The 17,675-nt window shown below is 35.2% G+C and overlaps 1 protein-coding gene across 2 annotated transcripts in view; it reads left to right on the top strand.

Annotated features, from left to right (window-relative positions):
* CNTN5 (contactin 5) overlaps nt 1–17,675 on the top strand; it is a 430,795-nt gene that overhangs the window by 278,137 nt on the left and 134,983 nt on the right. For both annotated transcript variants that reach the window (XM_018071482.2, XM_018071483.2), the window contains one exon: nt 13,443–13,545. In XM_018071482.2, coding sequence (XP_017926971.1) covers nt 13,443–13,545 — 103 coding nt within the window. The remainder of the gene's footprint in view (nt 1–13,442; nt 13,546–17,675) is intronic.

The raw sequence follows: 17,675 nt of genomic DNA on the forward strand, positions 1-17,675 counted from the left end.
GAAAAGCTCCTTTGTTGTCATGAAGTTCTTTAATATTTCTTAGTAAATTGCTTGCTTTCCTTTATGGCTGTGAAAGTTTCTCAGTGAAGAAACGCCAATTTTCTTCCTAATCTTGCAGTCTCCATAAACCTACCTTGAAAAAATATTAAGGAAAATTCTGATTGTTACATCATATTTATGATTTAAGACATCTGCCTTGGTCTACCCCCTCCATAGAATGCAATAATATGGATCTTTTGTAAACTATCTGGGATTAAAATAAAAAATTTCCATTAATTGTACTGTACTTTTTCATTTTGATAGAAATAGCCTTGGGTTATATTGCCCTGTTCATTGACAAATATTAAAGGGTGATGACAAAATTTTTAAAATATACATCCAAAATATGGGATAACTGCTGAAAAGAAGTGTTCATCAGTTAAAGAAAATTAAAATAATTTGTGAAGAAAGAAGATGGTGAAGGGCCTTGAGGAAAGCCATATGAGAAGCGGCTGAGGTCACTTGGTCTGTTCAGTCTGGAGAAGAGGAGACTGAGGGGAGACCTCATTGCAGTCTAAAACTTCCTTGTGAGGGGAAAAGGAGGGGCAGGCACTGATGTCCTCTCTGCAACAGGACCCAAGGGAATGGCCTGAAGCTGTGTCAGGAGAGATTTAGGTTGAATATTAGGAAAAGGTTTTTCACCAGAGGGTGGCTGGGCACTGGAACAGGCTCACCAGGGAAGTGGTCACAGAACCAAGCCCCCCAGAGTTCAAGAAGTGTTTGGACAATACTTTCGGGCACATACTGTGTCTGAGATGGGGATGGTCCTGTGGAGGCCTAAGAGTTGGACTTGATGATCCTTATGGGTCCCTTCCAGCTCAGCATATTCTGTGATTCTGTGATTCTGTGAAGGAAGTGAGAAATTAAGAATGGCATTAAAACAAACATCCAAGTACTTGAAAATACACTTGACTCTGTGTTTGCTGAGTCATGCTATATGATTTTGAATATGGCTTTTTAAGCTTTTTTATTATAAAATTACTTGAATAATTTTTAACTTTTCAAATATTCACGTAGGTTTAAAAATCATACAGCTTTCTGAGTTCCAATGGTTGGTATCATAACTCACATTATCGTATACAGTCGGCACATTTACTAGAAACTACAGGAAGAGCTTGTGGTTTTAAACAGCTTTTACAAGTGGCACTATATAAATAAAACCATTTATATAATCTATATTCTCTAGACATATGTATCATTAACTAAAAATATTCTAATTGATATACTTATCATAATTCTTGGATTTTGATGTATATACAGTACCTGTACCCAGGTACTAGAGGACTAGACAGCTTGTGATGAAAAACACTCCAATGACAACATTGGTATCCATTTATCTAGGAGAAGAAACAGAATAATATTAAGGCATTATGTCAAATTCTGAAAGATTGTAAGAACTTCCTGGGATTTTATTAATCTTTTATTTCTTTTGTGATATGTCTCAAAGGGAAACTTAGCTCCTTGATATGAAGCAAATTAAATAAAAACATCAAGAAATCTTTCAATGAATTCTGAATAAAATGACTATCTCATTTGTTCAGATGTCCCTGACAATCAGTCATTTTATATAATTCAATTTCACTTCAAGCTGGGTTATAAAAACACTCTAAAACTCTATCTGAGGAGAAAAAAATTTAGCTGGAAAAAAAATTATGCATCATTTCATTAACTTCCTTTTAATGCATTACAAACTTTGAGGAGTTATTTAATAACTGTTTACAAATAATAAACAGCATTTTTAAAATGGATCTTTGCAGGTTTGGATGCTGATTGGGAGCAGTAAATTATCTTGACTCATAAAAACAACAGTAAGTCTCTTCAAATTTAGGAAGAAGAAACCTAGGGAGTAGAAAAAAATTGATGTTTGATAGCATAAGATTCCAGGGTTTTTCCCTTTTTTTATCTTCTTTATTTCTCTTGAAAATATGTTAACTTTATTACTGTAAAAGAGAGAATTAAGTAATTCTTCATTTTATTTCTGTGTAAATACTGCCTATTGGCTTTGCTATGGTGACATTTCTAGAAAAAAAAATTGGAGAACCTGTACAATTTCAGACATCAGAGGATGTTTTCTACTGTGTACCAGTAGAGCAAATTAGTTTATCCTCAACAGAGGTCAGTATGTCTGACCAGATGTATTCTCATGTAACTGAATGCAGACCTTGACTTTTAACTTTTTTTCCATGTCATCATAGTCTGTGAACTGAATTTTGTCTGCCCTAACTCTATTGATTAATTAAATGAGATTAACAGTCTCCCATTGTGATAGAACATAGAATTTTCAAGGTACTAAGAATGTTCATTTCTAATTTTCCATGAGCAAATATGGCCTGAATATCTTCGTTGAGGTTAAACTCAGCTGTGACTTAATTGTGCCAGCTTTTCTGGAGTTTCCAACCTTGTAGGCTTCGTGTTTCATGTGGATTATACTGCAAGATTGTGCAGTCACCTCTTGTATTTGAATTGTGCAAGTCCAAAAAAACTATTTGGGAACTATGGGAACTCTTCTTACTACTCCAGGACAGAACTCAAAGCTGAAATGATCCTACTTTGATTTTTTTTTTAACAGAGTCAAACTGTCTAGTCAAAATCAAGTTAGTCCTTTAGCAGTGTACAAAGACAGGTAGCACTGACAAAGACATCAGGGTATGCAAGGTTTGCTCTAGGGGAAGACTGATAAAATGGTAATGTCCCTGGTCAGCCATTACCCTGTAGTAAACATGTTGTTTCTCCCCTAAAATTGTAGTGAGATATTTTAATAATGGATCACTATGAAAACTGAAAAGACTTCACCTAGTCTCTGCTTTCCTCTAGTAACAATACATCCATCATGGGTTACAAGTATTTAGTACTTTTTGTCTCTTTTGTTCTGCTCTTGTGCCAAGATCCCACTGCAATGTTGACAAAAATAATAGGATGAAAATCAGGGTTAAGAAACTTCAGTGTAGTCATATTATAATTAACAAAAAAGAAAAAGAAAAGAAAAATACATATATATATGTACATATATATATATAAAATAGGATGGGGGAGGGTTGTTTGGTTGGTTGGTGGTTTTTTCCAAAAAATGGTAACATTTCTTTCTATTTAGAAAAGCTATTACAGTCAGCACCAGTGGTCCTTACCCATAGGTAGGAAAATCTATAAGTAGGCAGAGAATTTTATAGAGGGCTCCTATACAATAAACCTTTTACAGAGTGTTTTATAGGGATTGTAGCATAGTTAAGAGCACTATCAAACAGCACACAAAAGTTAAAACACACTATTTTGTAAAGCATTTAACCTAAAAAAAGGTATAGAGAAAACCACCTGGGATGGTCTTTCCACAATATAAAAGGGTTGGACCCAGGAGAGTATTACAGGAAGAAAACTGGAGAAGGTTTGGAAAAGATTCCAGGATTCAGTGTAGAGAAAGAACTATTCCACTGTGAAAGTTTTCTTGAATTTAGTCTGCTTTAAAGGAGTTTTAATTGCTAAGTTTTTCCACTAGTTTACAGAAACACTCTCTGTTGGAAATGAAGTTGTTACTTTTAATAGCTAAAGTATTTCAAGATTCTAGATGTATCATCTTCCACATCCTCACTCATGTTTTTTCTTTTGCTTCTTCTCCTGATGATTTATGGAACCTGCACAAAGGAAAGAGTTAATTGATCCATACACAGAGTATACAAACCATAAAATAAATGAACTTGAGAAAAAATATTCCTCTAAATTCAACTCAGGATTAGGAAAGATGTTGCATCAAACTGTAACTCTTAAGACTTCAGACCAAAGTGTGTTGGTAATATTTTAATTAATGGTGACTGAATTAAAATTTGTGCAAATTGAGAATGAAAATAACATTTACACTTGTGAATGGTTTCAGATTCTTAAGAATGGTCATACTGGATGTTATTCATCTTACTGTCTCAGGATCTTAGATACAAATTCACAAGTGACTGCTGCTTTGCAGTCGTGGAGCACGGCACTGTCAGTTTGGAATTCTTGTCAACATAGCGAAATAATTTGATTGTGAACAGCAGGAGTTTTGTTCGAAGTTAGAACTACAGCAAATTTATAACAGAATAATTTGTTACTGTTGGGTCTAAAACAATGGATAGTTGTTGCTAAAGGAGGAGAAATATTATTGTTACTTTGATCTTTCATATTGAGGGAATAATAAGTACTTGTATTTGAATGGTTATATGAGGAGTCTCAACTGAAAAACACTTCTTATTTAGGAACCTTTTTCCATTTAATTACATACCATGAATATTAGAGAAACACTACTTCATGCAGTAGTGTTCTAATTGATCAGAAACAAAGCAAATACTCTCTCTGGATACCACAACAGTTTTGACACTTTTGGCACACAGCTGGAAAGGGGATATTTTGTTTTCATCTTGTAAAAGAATCATGCAGGGTTCAAGGGAAAAAAATGAAACTTAAGGTCATATTTGAAGTGCTAACAATTATGTCATCTATTACAGGAGAAATTAGGTTCTTCAAGAACTGTGAACATACCATCAGGAAGATAATTAGAAACCCCATGAAAATTAGATCCTCCTCCTAATCATTTAGTTAAATAGTGTTTCACAGGTTTTTTAATATCTTTTGTGAGCTTATCCTGGGTGAACATCAGGCCATTGGAAAAGAGGAACAGTAAACATTGGCCACTGATGCCTGAAAGGAAGTGAAACCACAGACTTCTTTTTCCAAATTCAACATGATCTCCTCCCCTTTAAAAACAAAATGGAACAAAAAAACCCCAGTGATAGTTCTTTGGGGTTTTGTTGACTTATATTCTTAGACCTCTCAAACAAGTTGTTATATTATCTAGTGTAGTGAGTACTGATTTTTCTTGATATGCATGGCTGCTCAGAAAAATTATCTATATACACAGTTGGTGAAAATGTTCAGGTTTTCATGTTTCCATACAACTATATATGCACAAATCTTCATACTGGAAAGTTGTATACCACCCATTCAGACGCCCCCACTCATCTCTGAATGTTCAAAGGGTAAGTTTGTTTTTGTCCAATAGCCAGATGTGCTGAATTTAGAAGAAGAGCTTAGATACCACTTTACATCTATATGGGAAATTTGATGGATTGAAGTCTAGGTTCTGATTCAGTAAAGACTTTTCTACGTAGACAGAGACAGCAGCCTTGGTCATAGTTGCTGCTTCCAAACATTTTCAAATACAGGTAAACAGAGACCTCTGCAGCCAAATCTTTACACCAGAAATTTTGGCCTCTCATTTGAAAAACTAGAGAAAATACCATTGTTTCTCTTGTTGCTTATTCTGAGACTACCTCATTGCTCTTGTACCTTTAGGGTTTGGCCACAGTTCTCACTATTTGAACCATAACACACTCACTTTCAATTGAAAATGAAGTGTTTTCAGTTTTATTCAATGTTTAAGAGAGGTAGGAAACTATTCTGTATATATGACTTACATACATGACATTTTACTAGTTATAAATAATAAAATATTATTAAGATAGTAATGCTATTTCTAGAAAGGACTTTCTAGACAAAGTTTAGAGTGTAACTGCTGAACTGGTGAAATAGAGTACAATTAAAAGATGGATTTTAAAGTGGGAACAGGAAAGTTTTGTTTAAACTTTAGTTCATTTTTTTCACTTGAATCTGACCTTTTTTTACCTTTATTGCCCTACACTTTACCTTTATTGCTCTTCTTACACTATATTCATTATGATTTTTGTTCCAGAAACTTAATTACTAAATTTTATTTGATATTAGAATATATTCCAATAAAGACCTCTTTCCATCCAGTGATGTGTAATAGGATTTGCTCTCTAAGGTATGAAAACATCAGAGCCCTGTATTATTCAGTGCATTGCAGAATGCAATTTCACATGAGCTTCTTTAGGGCTTCTCAAATGGTAAATTTGTAGCTCAAAACTTGGAAGAAGTGGAAGGAATGCTGTGGACAGTTATCTTAAAACAACCACTCCCACAGTTAATTTTTAGAGATTTACACCAAGCACTGGGCCTTCCATTTAGAATAAGATTAATAGCAGATGAGTCAATAAGTTCTTCCCAGTGCATTGAAAATCCCTGCTGCAGTCAATATAATGGTGGGTATCATCATTATACTTGAATTAATTCAGTTTTGCTGTCAATTTACTGTCATTGTAAATGTATGTATTCAGGGCTCTCTTTCCAAATAAATATCTGGAGACATTTAATGGTGCTGGTCTTCAGGGAAAATGCTAAATATTCATTTGTCACAAAAAGATCCACACTATTGTGCTGGTTTAAAGGTAAACCGGCAGGAGAAATGAACACAACTCAAAAGAGATTATAAGTCAGAGTAACAATTTAATAAAAATCATACAATAAATACAATTATATGGACAAACAATTGGTTTTAACCCACAAAACGCAGATGTATAACCCAGCACCCTGGGGCACGAACAAAATGGTGTTCGTTCGCCCTCATGCTGAGCCCCGCATGGTCCCCTGAGTCCAAAGTAAAAGGAGAAAAAAAACCTGTTTGTGAGAGTGCTGGTCACAGTCTGGTTGAGGGTGGTGACCGCAGTCTGGTTGAGGTTCTGGTCCTCCTTTGGATCCAACAAGTGGGGCCCACAAGTCTTCAAGACCCCAAGATGATATACACTCAGATTCAAGTGGGAATGCCCAGTACCTCCCCCAGGGCAGGGAGTTCCGCAACGGGTGATTGTGAGTCATGAAATATTTTTGGAATCCTTGGTGGTCCATTAGCAGACATGACCCCTCAGGCTGGGTGTGGAGGTGCTAATGACTCCCTGCAGGGGAGTTATCACGCCTGTGTCATTGGTGTGAGGATAGGAACATCGCTCCTGTCTCACAGACTTCTTAACAACCAGCTTATAGCCTGATGAGTCAGGTGTGCTCTGGGCAGCTGCTGCAAATGGTCTATTGTTAACAGCTCCTGGGAAATGACATAGAGGGTGTAGAATACACAGTTTGGGTTACACCCGCACAGTGATGAACTGGTCTGGGCTGCTCTAACTAGGACAACCATAGACAACCCTAGTTTTCATCGCAGATTATTGATGAGACAAGAAATTATGCATGATAATTTCTGCAGTATTTTCTTAGTCAAAATTTTCTTGAGTTTGGATACATATTCACACAACAGATCATCATTACAATGTGGTAGGAAACTCAACTTCTCATTTGTAAAATTATTAGGGAATTCTTATGCAGCAGGACAAATTCATCACTCTTGAAGAGGTTTCCCACAAATTGCGAGGAACACCCTAGATTAACTATTCTATACTGTCTGATTAAGACTTCACCCAAAGTTCTCAAACACTCTTAATCATTGAATGGGGGGTTGTATCATTTGCTTATAAAATAATGATAAGTATCAATCCGTGCCTAATCCTTCTCCTGAGTACAGGAAATATTTGGCTTTCATTTTATCCCTAGAACTCTGATGATGCTTAGCCAGGAATCTTATAACCTTTTCTAGCTGCTGTCTTAAATGTCTAGCAGTCATTTATTCAAGTATTTCCTGTAACCTGTTCCATTGAAAATTAGGTTCCAAAGGAAGTTAAAGAGCTATTACTTAAACAGTTTAAAACAAACCCAAACCATTTTAGATGAAATGATTTAAGGAGCCACCATCTTCTGGGAGATTCAAGAGGGTAGTTAAAATCTGGAAGATTATTGAAAAAGAAGTGTTAACCTTTACACAGCCAGAGTAAGACGATGTGTCATGATTTGTCAGCAATCTGATTTTTTTCCTCCATGAAGGAAAAAATTCTTATTGTATGGATACAGTCGTAGGCTCACATTTTTTCTATGCTCTTCATCTAAGGTTGTAAAAGTCATGGAGTGGCAGGCTAGATGAAGAGGTGGAGTAGTCCTTTTCAAAGTGGTAATGTCTGATATTCTCTTTGTAGCTCTTTCCCTTGTTCTTAGCTAAAAGGATGGAAAACCAGGAACTGATCTTACTACTTTATTCCATTCTCCATTTCCATTAAATGGTCCAGAGGGGGTAATATAAAGAATTTTAGCTGTAGTAATATCTATAACTGCTTGAAAATTACATCTATTCCTGTGATATCTGAGCCTCTCACAATCAGTATTCGTCACATTATTATGTCATCTCTATTTTTTTCATAGAAAAATTAAATGCAGACATTATAGCTTAGGTTCATAGGACACTGAATAGCAGAGATTTGAACTCAAGTCACAGATTTACAGTAAAGTTGGAGGAACAACTTATTAAATGAAACCACTTATTAAAAATAAACCTGATTTTCTGATTTATTTTTTTTTTACTAGAGTTGGAGAACAGTTACTTTGTGATAACTGCATTTTTCTAAAAAATATCTGAAGGAGAGAATAGGGAAATCACCTCTTCTATAAAAATTGAGCTCCCTTTCTGCCTGTGTTACTAACAAGCCACTGATTCTAACAAGTTAAAATTGTGCTTTTCCCTGGGATATGTTCAGTCATTTGAATCTGTATTTTCTTTGGTAATCAGAGACAGAACAGGAGGATTATTAATTTTTAAATCTTCCATAGCCAAGGAAGACCCCGGCTGAAAGGGCAGAGACCCAGACACTGGGAAATGTTAGATGGAATGATGCATTTCAGAGTAAACACCAGATTTACTCAAACAAACAGGAAAGTTTGGTTTTTAAATCCTTTTCTTATCCCAGACAAAATTTCAAGATCTGGTAAACTAGATCTATTTTGAAGCTGTGTGTTTTATACCAATCACTTTCATACCCAGATCTGAACTCTGATGAAAGACACAGCTTGTAAAGTAGAGAGTGTGTAAAGTAAGCAATTAGCCCAAGAAATACAGAATTGTGGAGGTCAGCTATTGAAAGGTAAAAGATTGTCGGAAAGGAGCCATTTTCATGCGAAGGCAGAGCATGGCAGCATTGAGAATGGCATTGCATTGCTCTATAGTGCTCAGACCATGTGAGCTCTGTGATTTGTTAACCACTTGAAAATCGTATATTATGTTTTTATTCTGTGCTGATCAATTTTATTTATTGTTGTATTTCATGTTTGATAACTGGAAATAAAAAATGACTGAGAGGATTTTTTATGGCCTTAAACAAACCTCTGAAAGAGAGTTATGTATATAAGCCTGAGAGAGATTGATTCTAGTGCGCATAACTCAAAGCTTCAATATTTCTTAAAAGTTCAAGTTCCTTTTAGCATCTGATACAAATGAACAAAAACATTTATGAAAATGCAAATGGTGGTTGTTTTACCATTACTGACTCATAGTGACCAAAACAAATGCTGGAAAGACAAAGACCCTGGAGGTATCACTGACATAGCAAAGCAATTATAGTGTAATGTGAGAAGGTGAGGCCTTGATAATTCCCTTAATGGCTGTGCAACTGCAATGGCCTCCATAGTCTCAAAGATCATAAATAATAATGATGAAAAATATCCCTTTGCAATAATAGACTTTTGTTTTCTAATTTTCATTGTGACACCAAGCAATTGCTCTGTAATTTTTATATATTTGCTGCCAGTTCCTGCAGGCGCATCATGTGCTATTGCAGCAATAACCCAGAAGAACAAGACATGGTATAAAGCATTAGTAGACCAGCATTTCATTAAGAACAGGAAATAATGGCATGACTTGCAAAGAGCATTCAGTACGTGTACAAATTGCATTTACTGAAGGGAGTTACTGTAAGTTAAAAACATAAGATCTGAAAGATAATATTGTCCCTCAGATGGGTACAGACTTACTGTATTATTTTAAATGCAAGAATAATTTAATCCTATTTTAAGATGCATTTTTATTCAGGACTAAAAAAGTCAAATGTTAAATAGTATATGACAGCTCAATAGAATTATTTTCCAGAAGAAAATCTCACACAAAAGCAAAAACACCCCTTTTTAAATTAATTGAAGCACAAAACCTTTCAGTGAGTATGAACAGTGAGAAGATGCCAGAGATTTAAAAGGAACACCTCAGGAATATAAGGTTGCACTATAAAACATAAATGAACTATTTTCAGTAGTGTTCACTACAAGGGGACCTAGGGAGGTTCTCCTATCAAGACTGAAGTTCTCATAATTGAAGTTTCAATAGAAGAAATTTTAGAAGAAATATTGACATTACAAATACTAACAAATCACAAAGTCCAGACTTCTGTATAGAAGGAGGCAGAATGTACTATTTTCCTTCACTGAGTCTCAGGACTAGGAGGAGGGTAAGTAGAAAAGGTGCTTTTTTTCAAAAAAGGGACTCCTAGGAACATCTGAGGAGCTTACTTACTGAGTCAGACAGTACATCTGACTTCTGTATCAAGTGTGTTGATAGAAAATACATAGAAAAGTACAATCAGTAGGATTGTACTTATCACATACAGTAGTCTTACTACACAGTCATATATCAAAGACACAACTTTTAAACAGGGAAGTCTTGCTTCAGTCTGTATATAACTTTCCTGAGGAGTCTGAGAGAATACGATTAGGAACAGTCAAGGTTCTACTGTGAGCTTTCATTTCAAGTAGTTCTTTACAGGTCACTCATCAAAGGTTGTCAAAACAATTAATTATTCGGAGACACTGAAGGACAGCCCCATTTTTAACTAAAAATTGATTTTAAAATCCACCTGTTATAGGAGCATCTGAACACTTTGAAGAACTGAGAGATTGTCAGTCAAGCCACAGAATACTTTTCTGGGATTTCACCATTCCACACAAAAACTATATGGAAACAAAATAAACTGAGAGGTAGAGAAGATTGTTGATATAAAATCATTCAGAATAGTTAAAACAAAAACTAATCCTGGAGAGCTGCAGAATGATATTGTGATAATAGAAACAGAGTGAAGAGGCAATAAGGTCACCCACTGCAAATTTATATAACACCTAAACCTAAAAGCATACCTTTATTAGATATTATCAGTAAAGAGATTAAACTGTCATTGTGGATGAACGTCAGCTCAAGTGCAAAGCAGCAAACAGAACTGAATTGTGAGAAAAGTGATAAGGAACAAACAAAAAAAATCTCAAGGAGAAAAAAAGTGTGACAGAAAGATCTACAGCCTCACTATTGTGCAGTTCTCAACTTCACGTCTCTAAATGATAGAATGGAATTTGAAATGTTGCAACATGGGCACTAGAAATGTTTGCAAGTTTATCAAAGATTCATTGTAAGGAAGGATTAACTGTCTGGGTTTTTTTGGTTTGTAAAAGACACATCTAGAAGGGGATATGACAGATATAAACTATATAATTGGTCACAGAATCACAGAATATGCTGAGTTGTAAGGGACCCATAAGGATCATCAAGTCCAACTCTTAGGCCTGCACAGGATCATCTGCAAGAGTGACACCACATGCCTGAGAGTATCATCCAAATGCCTCTTGAACTCTGGGGGGCTTGGTTCTGTGACCACTTCCCTGGGAAACCTGTTCCAGTGCCCAACGACCCTCTGGGTGAAGAACCTTTTCCTGATATCCAACCTAAACCTCCCCTGACACAACTTCAGGCCATTCCCTTGAGTCAGAAACTAGTATTCATAATCATAAAAGGAATACATGAAACAGTAAAAGAAGTCACAAAGAGTGTAACTAAACTATGAAATTTATGGACATAGTACAAGCAATCCATAATATTTTTATGACAGATTAGACTAACAATCATTTCAGCCTAGGTCAAGGAAAAATTTAATTGAATACAATTTGGTTGATGCTATGAATTTATGTTAATATCCTGGATACAGATTTTAATTTCCTTTCTTTTTCTACCAGAAATAAAAAAAAAAATGGCCTTTTTATCTTTAATGACAGAATTGGTTCAAAATTTGCCTTTTCATACAGGGGACAGTATTTCTTCACAAGTCCACAAAGCAATGTCAAAGCATTGATTTAGTCATGTTTTTGAGGAAAATGGGTCACTACTGCTAGCACATGTAATATCGCAGGATTATGTGTCTTAAAAAGAAGTCTGTTGCTACTTATAAAACCACATTATTTATGGAATCACATTATTTGAAATAAAAGCATTTTATGTTTTCTGCTTCTGTCATTTGACTCACGTATCAGACACATTTAGATTTTCTTACCACATTTAAGCCCATAATGAAATGTTTAAATGCATATATGTTCAGACATTCTCTCAGAACCATGCTGTAGGACCGTGTGGGACAGGAGGAAAAAGAGAGTACAGCCCCACAGGAAAATCCTAAGCCCCATAAGGAACATTTGAAGGGCTAGAAGTGTCTGTTTTACCATTTTGGTCTTACATATTATTTTTTCCTTTTATAGGTTGTGGGTTGTTTTCCGTCTCTCTCTGTCAGTCTAGTCTTCTCTCAACTATAAACCTCATATTCTTCTACTTCCATGCTCCTTCTTATGCTCCTTTCTTTTCTCTTTCTTGCATAAGAAAGTTATCTCTTTTGTCTCCTTCCTTTTCATCTCTTTTTCTTTTTACTTACTTTAGAATTATTTGGAAAATCTTGACTGATTTTAACAGATTCAGATTGGATTATCTTGTTGCTACTTTGTCAACAAGTCAGATTTCATTCAGTTTTCCTAATCTAAAAATCTGAACAATTCTTTCTTTGTTTAATACAGCTTTTTGTTCCTGAGTATTGCCTACCCCCTTAGCCCAACTTCAGTCTAACCAAACACAGCTGTTAGAGTCATATTCTTCTCCTGCCATGCTGATTATGACATTTGGTACAAGTTGCATCAAATACAAACCTCTCACCTTGTCTTATAAAACAGACCTCCATTTCCCTACTCATTTCTCATTTCCTAAAATCTTGTGATTCTCCAAGGCTGTCAGTCACCCCACAGCAAATTCCAGATAATTCTATTGATTTCCATGTTTATATTTTGCACATCCCTGAATGTTTTTCAAGTTGTATCTTACAGTACATAGCGTGTTGTCCTGATAAAAACAATCATCTCCCAAATTAAAAAGGTTGTTGAAAATGACATAACTGAATTTTGAATGTCTGCATATCTGTGTTTGTATCTGTGCACACAAATGATTTTACATAATTTAAAAGGATTTTTTGCTGAGCTTGGAAAGTCCTCAGTCAAACACAGCATGATATGTTGATTTATTTTCCATAATTTCTGTTGTGTTGGTAATCAAAGATTTGGTCTATGAAAATTCTCACTTTTCTGTTGATTGCCCACTTTAATCTTTCAAAGCTTAAATACTAATTTGTGTTTGAAGAAAAATAAATCTTTTTTCTTAAGCTCACTGTTTTGCTCCTGGTAACCCTGAAGAGCATTTCAGAATATATATACTGGACCTGAGCACAGCATATCAGATCAAACGAGGCTATCTCCATCAATTACCAGCTTTACTGCTGGGCAGACTCAAAAGCAAGCCGCAGGGTTTTTCTGTAATAGTGGAAAACTCATGTTATTTCATATTTTAAACATTCCTTATGTTCCAGGTGTCATGGGGGAATATGAACCAAAAATTGAAGTCCATTTTCCTTACACAGTTACAGCTGCAAAGGGATCTACTGTTAAGATGGAGTGTTTTGCACTTGGCAAGTAAGTACAGATTCTTTCATAATTAAACATCACTGTTTATTAAGATGAGACATGCCTAATTTGTGATTTCATTATTGTGCTGGATTTCATTTTCACAGACAGTCCTTACTGCACTCTCAAAACAACCAACTGACTAAGTAGCTAATTATGAACTCCCTGCCCAGCCATTTCTGTGGACAGGAATTCATTCAAATTAAAAGACTCTCTGTCAAAATGAAAAGTAATGTTCTCATAAACAAAAGGAGTAATTTTTTTTTGTTGCAAATTTTACCAGACTCACATCCATTTATTCACTGTGATACTACAAATCAGTAAGTTAGAGTTTATTCTGTCAAAATTTTATTTGGAGAATAAACAGAGATTCATAGAGTTGTCTCCCCTCCCCCCAAATGCATAGCTTACATGTGAAGCTAGGAACACAGTGTCTTAAATACATCCTAACACACTTTGGGGCAGAGCCTATTCTCTAGCTTCTACCTGAACTAATAACACTACTAGAGAACATGTGTTTACTATTTACATCAAAGAGGTTTTTATAGCTTTATTGATAAATGGGTTTAGGGAGAAACAGGTTTGAGCAACTGAAACTACTTCTATATAGCATTCAGATTACAGAATATAGGACGAAATTGATGATATTTCAGTTTCGTGGTGTTAGTTATTATTAGTTACTATTGTTTACTTACTATTAGTTACTATTATCATTGTTCCCAAGAATAAGATCAGCAAGGGTAGTATACAGCCAGACAGAACTAAGAGGCAATTCTAACCATTCAAAGAAATGATTCTTTCTTCTTCACATATATATGTTGCTAACAGCAGTTCCATCAGTGATGTTTCTCTACAGACATATAAAAAATGTAATGTGAAGGGTTTTTTCCAAAACACTCCATCAAATTCTGTGTGGTGTGTTGAAATAAATCTCATTGTATTGAATTCTTTTCAGTTTCTCTTTACAAAGGGGTTCCTTTTGGATATCTTGCCCCCTACCCTCTGAAGTTATGCTGATAAATATCATATATCCTGCTTGCTTTTATAGTTCATACCTTATCAAGACACATATAGGTTTCTTACAACCTGGCCTTCACTAAGAAATAGAGGAATTATTTGTGTTTGCAACTCCTGTGAAGGAACTTCACAAAACAATTAGTCTGAGAAATACTGTATCTTACATACCAATTATTTTTACTTTACCTAAGTAGCAACAAAACAGAAGAAGTTGGGAGTTTTTAGACAATATTCTGTTTTCTTGACAATGATAACTCCAGCGTGCTCAGCAGGTTTGGTTTTCCAGACGAACCTTGAAAACCCTGCCTCTACCACCTGAGAGGACTTTTTAAATGTTTTTACAGTCATTTTGACCTTCATGTGTCACTGGTCACTAGATTTTTCTGTTTAGACTTTTCTCCTAACAGTTCTTATTTACTGACTGGATGATATATGTCTTAAACTCGTTCCCTTCTTGCCAGTTTTTCTTGTTTGACCAACATCCAGATGCTCTCACCAAGCAGGTCAACAGAAAGAATACATAAATAATTACAGAGAAATTCTGACAAGGTATTTTAGTTGTATCTGTTTATGTCCACTGAAGTTGGTGGAGAAACAGGACATAGCCAAAACAGCCCAAAAAAAAGTTGGGAGACCATAGCTTGCATACAGGGAGCCATTAGACATTGATAGCAGCTTACGCAAATTCATTCCCAACATAAATGTAAGCGGTAGTTTAGAAAGCAAATGTGAAGCAAGAAGTTCTGTACAGTAAAATAAAAGTCTTACTTTTTATATAATAAAGATAAGGAAAGAGATACATGAGAGAGACCAGAAAATGGAGAGATTCCCCAAAATGCTGAAATAAGTGAGGAAAAGGGTTGTTCTGTAGAGACAGATGGCTCCAGACTCTCTCCTGTCAGAAACATTGCCAAGTCAATAGTTGGCAGTGAGACCTTTTTAGACTCTTGACTATGGCTGAAGCAATAACCAACATATTACTTCTTATTTTCCTCATTTTGCTGGAATTAAATTGCAGTTGCTGACAGATTACAAGTCAGCTGTTACTTTCCAGTGAAAAGGAGGTATGACACATTGTCCTTTGACACCATCAGTGACAGGCAAGAAACAGCTATTGATACCTTCCATCTTCCTCACCCTGAGATTTAGTAAACTCTCTCAAAAAGAATCAGTCACTATTCAAACAGAAAGGTGAAGGTTGACAGGAAAGGCTTCAATTAGCTTATTTCCTCATTCTAATTTGGTGTTAACCTTTAATAAACAAAAAACAAACAAACAAAAAAACCCCAACCAAACCAAACCAACCAACCAACCAAAAAACCTCCCAAAAAACCAAAACAAAAAAGCCCAGACATCTGAATGAGCAAGGATTTTAAGGTTTTCTAATAAGATAGTTGACCCCATTTGCTGCTATTGTAATGGGCAGCTACTTTTTACCATGCACATTCCTTGTCTTCTTTTCCCAGCCATTAATGCATAATCAAATCAGCTGAATTGAAATTGCTTTCAACCTGATATGGTAATTAGATGAATGACATTTCAGGCACCATTTGAAACCTGGAGGCTGAGGTGGGAGGAAAAATGCATCAAATTTCCTATTCATTTTCAATTTTTGTCCCCATTTCTTATTCCTGATGGCTTTTCTTGTTACACTGCCGTTGGTCCCCATTACTAAACTGAATCAATAACTAATTTTTTCCTTCTTTATTTAGCATTCTGAGACTTAGTGTTTTGAATTCTTATTGTAAATAACACAGAAGTTATTACAGTCTCAAAACTAATGTGCTTCTGGTTTTCTTATGCTTTGCTTTAGCTGTCTGAAACATTCACTCTGCTCTCTCTGCTATAATTGTGAGAATGACAGACATTCTAGTGAGATTTCCTGAAGTAGGCATTTGGCAAGTATTCTAGAAAAAGCCTAGTCTTTAGTTACAGATTAATGACTTATTAATAGTGTTTATTTAGAACTGCCAGTCACTATGGCTGTAAGAATTAAATAAATTGGAGCTCTGCAGCTTTTATCTCCAAACTAAAGTCAAATATCTTAATTGCTTGACAGACAGAAATTCTCAGAGAAGAATTTCATTCTGATCCAAGCAATATGTAGCTGATTCAGTTACAAGCGAAAATACTGCTACTAATGCCACTTGCAAATAGACTTTGTAGTTGCTAAAGAATTCAAAATAATACATGAGTGAAATATCTCAAAATTATCTTACTTGTATTAGATAATACTGCTTATAATGAGCATTAGTCATTGGCTAAGAAATCACTGCATATATCAATGATTGACTGCTAAGGTATAATTATTTCAAAGTCAAACCTTAGATTTGTTATGCAAATCAGGAAGACAGATCATGACCTTGTTCTTTGGATAAGTTCTGGTGAAGAAGACATCATTTTCCTAGTCTACACTCTTGCACAAATCACAGCATTCCTGGCTTTTCCTGCACCAGAAATGTGATTTCTCAGACACAGCCTTCTGTGACAACAGGTTGCCATTTCAATTTTCCCCCAAATGTTACTGACTTTGCTTCCAAGAACATCTGGAGGCAACTAGTCCACTCTTTAGTTTCTTTTTTAATGTACTTTATTCAAGGAAATGATTCTCATGTCTTCATTTAGCTCCCCATTATAAAGAGATTAAATTAATGGTGCTGATGGGCAAAAGGACTCTAAATTCTGTCCCCATTATATGACGTATTCATTAATGAAATACTTTAGTGACAGCCATTCTTTAGCACTTCCTGTCTTTGGAGCATACTTCTGTCATAAGTAATTCTAACACTATATTTTTAACATGAGACTTAGAGACAGGCATAGATGGAAATATACAGAGTTTTTTAAAGGCTCAAAATGAACAAGTTTTCATTGTTCAAATAAGGATATAGGACTGGTTTATCCAAACTGACACGAAAAGTTGTATGTTACAACCCTCTTCAATGACCCCAGACGCTTGGCCTCAGAGGAAAACAAGTAAAAAGTGTCAGAAATATATCTTTCTTTTTTCCCTTTATTTTTCTTTCTAGTATATAACTCTAATTTGTCTACTTGTTTCCATTTGAAATAATTTTATTCTCACTATTTCACACAGACTTTTAAATTTTAAATTGTGTATAATG

The sequence above is a fragment of the Manacus vitellinus genome, unplaced genomic scaffold (assembly GCF_001715985.3).
Source record: "Manacus vitellinus isolate BGI_N305 unplaced genomic scaffold, ASM171598v3 scaffold_2_pilon, whole genome shotgun sequence".
NCBI classification, from domain to species: domain Eukaryota; kingdom Metazoa; phylum Chordata; class Aves; order Passeriformes; family Pipridae; genus Manacus; species Manacus vitellinus.